Source organism: Diabrotica undecimpunctata, chromosome 7 (genome assembly GCF_040954645.1).
Source record: "Diabrotica undecimpunctata isolate CICGRU chromosome 7, icDiaUnde3, whole genome shotgun sequence".
NCBI classification, from domain to species: domain Eukaryota; kingdom Metazoa; phylum Arthropoda; class Insecta; order Coleoptera; family Chrysomelidae; genus Diabrotica; species Diabrotica undecimpunctata.
Window position 1 is genome coordinate 98,704,970 of NC_092809.1, and position 3,576 is coordinate 98,708,545.

General features: G+C 33.0%; 1 protein-coding gene across 1 annotated transcript; it reads right to left on the reverse strand.

Moving 5' to 3' along the window:
- Positions 1-859: 859 nt before the first annotated feature.
- On the reverse strand, positions 860-2,279 carry yellow-g2 (L-dopachrome tautomerase yellow-g2). The gene has a single exon (XM_072539474.1). It carries the CDS (start codon positions 2,277-2,279, stop codon positions 1,170-1,172), a length of 1,110 nt encoding a protein of 369 aa, XP_072395575.1. The 3' UTR covers positions 860-1,169.
- Between the last annotated feature and the right edge of the window lie 1,297 nt (positions 2,280-3,576).

Consider the following 3,576-nt stretch of genomic DNA (forward strand, 5'->3'; position numbering starts at 1 on the left):
AGATCTGTATATCTTGCGTTCTTGAAATATTTCGGATACTTGTATGAGGATGCTCAGTAACGGCCAGCAAAAAATTTAACTAATTAAAAAAAGATGATACAGTAGTCGGTACAGTAGACTAGCAAGAAGCTTCATACCATGTTTGCTGTATTTTTAAAATTTAAATAATATTTTAAAAATTAAATAAAGTAGCTTTATTATTTATATTTTAAACAAATTGTATTACATGAAAATATTTCATTTGAAGATTATGTTTACTCCTAACTCCACCTATTAACGTATTAACAAAGCATATGTTGTTTACTTCTGACAGACCTGTCAAATTCAGACGAGATATTAAATTAAAATTAAGTAAATAAAGTAGCTTTATTATTTATATTTTAAACAAATTGTATTACATGAAAATATTTCATTTGCAGATTATGTTTACTCCTAACTCCACCTATTAACGTATTAACAAAGCATATGTTGTTTACTTCTGACAGACCTGTCAAATTCAGACGAGATATTAAATTAAAATAAAGATTTGATAGCAAATTTAACTATTATATAAACTAAACAAGATGTTTAAAAATAATAATTATATTTATATAAAATTATTTTAAAACAAGAAGTGTCATAAAAATTTAAACAGATGATTGAATATTGTTAATAATTGGATGACATTTATGACTTATAAATTTTGACAATAGTTACGAATTGAATCTTTCATTGATAGATATTGTTTTAATTTTTTACTTCTGATTTAATGTCTGTATTTTGTCAGTTATTTTTCATGAAATTTTTAATTTAAACCTACTTAGAATAAATACATGATAGAAACGAATTTATCGAGACTAATGAACCGATATGAAAAAAGCCTTCTTCTCGTAGCGCTAGTTCCGTAACGCTCGTCTTAGTATTTTACTATAGAGAAAAAAGTAATACAGTGTCAGTATAGAATCTTCCCTTCAGTAATTTCTTATTAACTTTTTAAAAACTTTAAATGTTTATCAGGTGCTTGGCTCAATCAAAAACGATGTCTGAAATATAGGAAATTAATAATTCTTAAATGGAATGATGGAAATAATAAAAAAATATCATAAAAATCTGTTTTATTACCTATCACTAACAATGTACAACATTTAGTCTAATATATCACAATGGGATCACTGTCTTATCATGTTTATTTAACAGCTTACTTGGTTTATGGGGCTAATCATAATAGCAACCCTTTGAGAAGCACCACATCCAACAGTATTTTGAATATAATCTGGGAAATTGCTTTCCAATACTCTTATTCTTCTTCTTCCTACGTCAGGGAAAGCGTGGGTGGCAAGATAGTTTTCAGGAGATTTGTAGACTAATTCATAATCTTTAAAATACGGACCAACTTCCCATCTGTAGATTTCAGGTTTGCCTTCAAATCTGAAGAATATGGCAGATCCCAAATCTGTTCCCAAAATTACGATCTTTCCTCCTTTAGGTCCGAGATCTTGTATCTTTCCAGCTGCGCAACCAGCTCTTAAGTAGTCGGTTCGGATCTGGAAGATTCTTGCTCCCGATAAATAAGTGATGACTAAGTAGTTACAGCAATGGGGTTTGTGGATAAGTGCAATGTATAGTACATCTCTTCTACAGCTAGCTACCAATTTTGGTAGAACTACTCTGTATCCCTTATTTCCAGCTACATCGAAAACTAAGATTGATCTTGTGGCAGCGTCACTGACGTAAACGAAAGGTCTGCCATCAGGTGCGTACTCAACGACCAAATATTGCAATCTGGAAGCTTGGGCTACCAATCCGCATAAGTCCAAAACCTTAACTTTCTTTCCGTTGAGAATATTTATAGCAACGACTTTAGGAGGAGATCTTCGCATGGGTGTTTCCAAGGAGTTAACAACACCTGTATCAAGTACCCACAAAATGTTATTTTCATCCAAGTAGAGATCAACAACAGACTGCAAAGCATTAACGTCCCCTTCTTCTTGAGAAGCCCAGCAAGGGAAAGGTTCAATAACAGCTTCACAACCCTTTTGTTTCAATCCTATCTTTCCTAAAGTTAGAGGGACTCCTGGTTTGTATCTTGGCAGTGCTACGAACACTTCATCTTTATACACTTGAGCTCTGGTGGCAATGACGTTCTTGGGAATGTACCGACCTGAGGATTTGTACATCGATTTCGTGGCATCATTGGGCCAATCAAACTGGCCTCCGGTCCACTCGATCAGTTCACACGTATTTTGGGCTTCTACATAGATGAATACCAAGGCCAGAACCAGAAACCCTCTGAAGATCATTTTTCTAAAACAATAAAGAAACGTTAATAATTCAGTAAAAGAGATAGGAGCAAGTACTTCTATTCTAATCTTAATACTTCTATATAAAAAATTCTGGACAAATAGTAGATTATTAGGGATTTTATGGCTGCTGTTTATCAGATATGTCGTTTTGTTACAGATCTAAGTTGTCTAATAAAGAAGGCATTCGAAGTTAGTAGAAAAAATATTCTAAAAGTCAATATCAACTAAAAAATCATGATACCCACCAAAGAAAAAATGGAAGATGTACAACGTACAATGTAGAATGTGAAAGCACTGAAGCAAGTATCAGCATACACATACTTTGCAATATTTTTAAATGAGGAGCCTGACGCTTAGAACGAATGCATACAAGTGCATACAGCTGAAACAGAAGACCAATACCCGACATACGAAGAAGTAACCCAGGCAAAATAAAATAAGAAAGCACCAGGCTTTCCAAAAACAAACTAAAGGAAAAAAGCTGTAAAGAAGAAGAGCTGTAGAAAAAAAGACGAATTACCTATAGAATTATTAAAGCTAATTTGAAAAATCGTTAGGCATATTAGTCAAACTTTACAACCATATACAGTGCAAGCTAAAAGTCCCCTCATTCCGCGAATCTTTTGAACGGTTATATTTATAATAGTGTAATCGTGAAATTTGGAGAGAGGAAATAAACTGGCGTAGGCTTTTAACTAGTCGTAACAGGTGACGTAATAGTCATAGAAGACGTTACAGAATCACTGTGACCGATAATTATAAATGGGTTCTATGGCAAGTAATATCTCGTTTGAAAGGTATCGAACATACCTATTCAATCATACTAATTTTTGTTTGTCAAAAAAGTTTACCTTTTTCAATTCTCTAGTTGATTTTAGTTGGCCAAGTTTTTGCGAAAGCGTTTATACCTTGTATATTTAACTTAATTATTGTTTAACAAGACATTGGAATGTTTACATAGGCAGAATGTTACGTACTGTAGCCGACAAAGTAGCAGCTATCTTAATAATTAGTGAATATAGAAATAATTTCCATGCATCGGAACGTCTTTTTAATGGGAAATACCCCGATCGCCCTATTTCGAAAGCTATATTTGAGAAATCTTCTTCGGAAGTTTGAAATAGCAGGAAGTATTTAAGTATTTATTTATTTAACAATCTGGTCGACCAAAAATTAGTGATAAAAAACGACATAATTACAGAAATGGTAGTGAACCGTACTTCTCCTACAGCCCAAATTACGTCTATCTGTGGAATCAGTCAAAGAACAGTACACCGCGAGTTGACAAAAAACA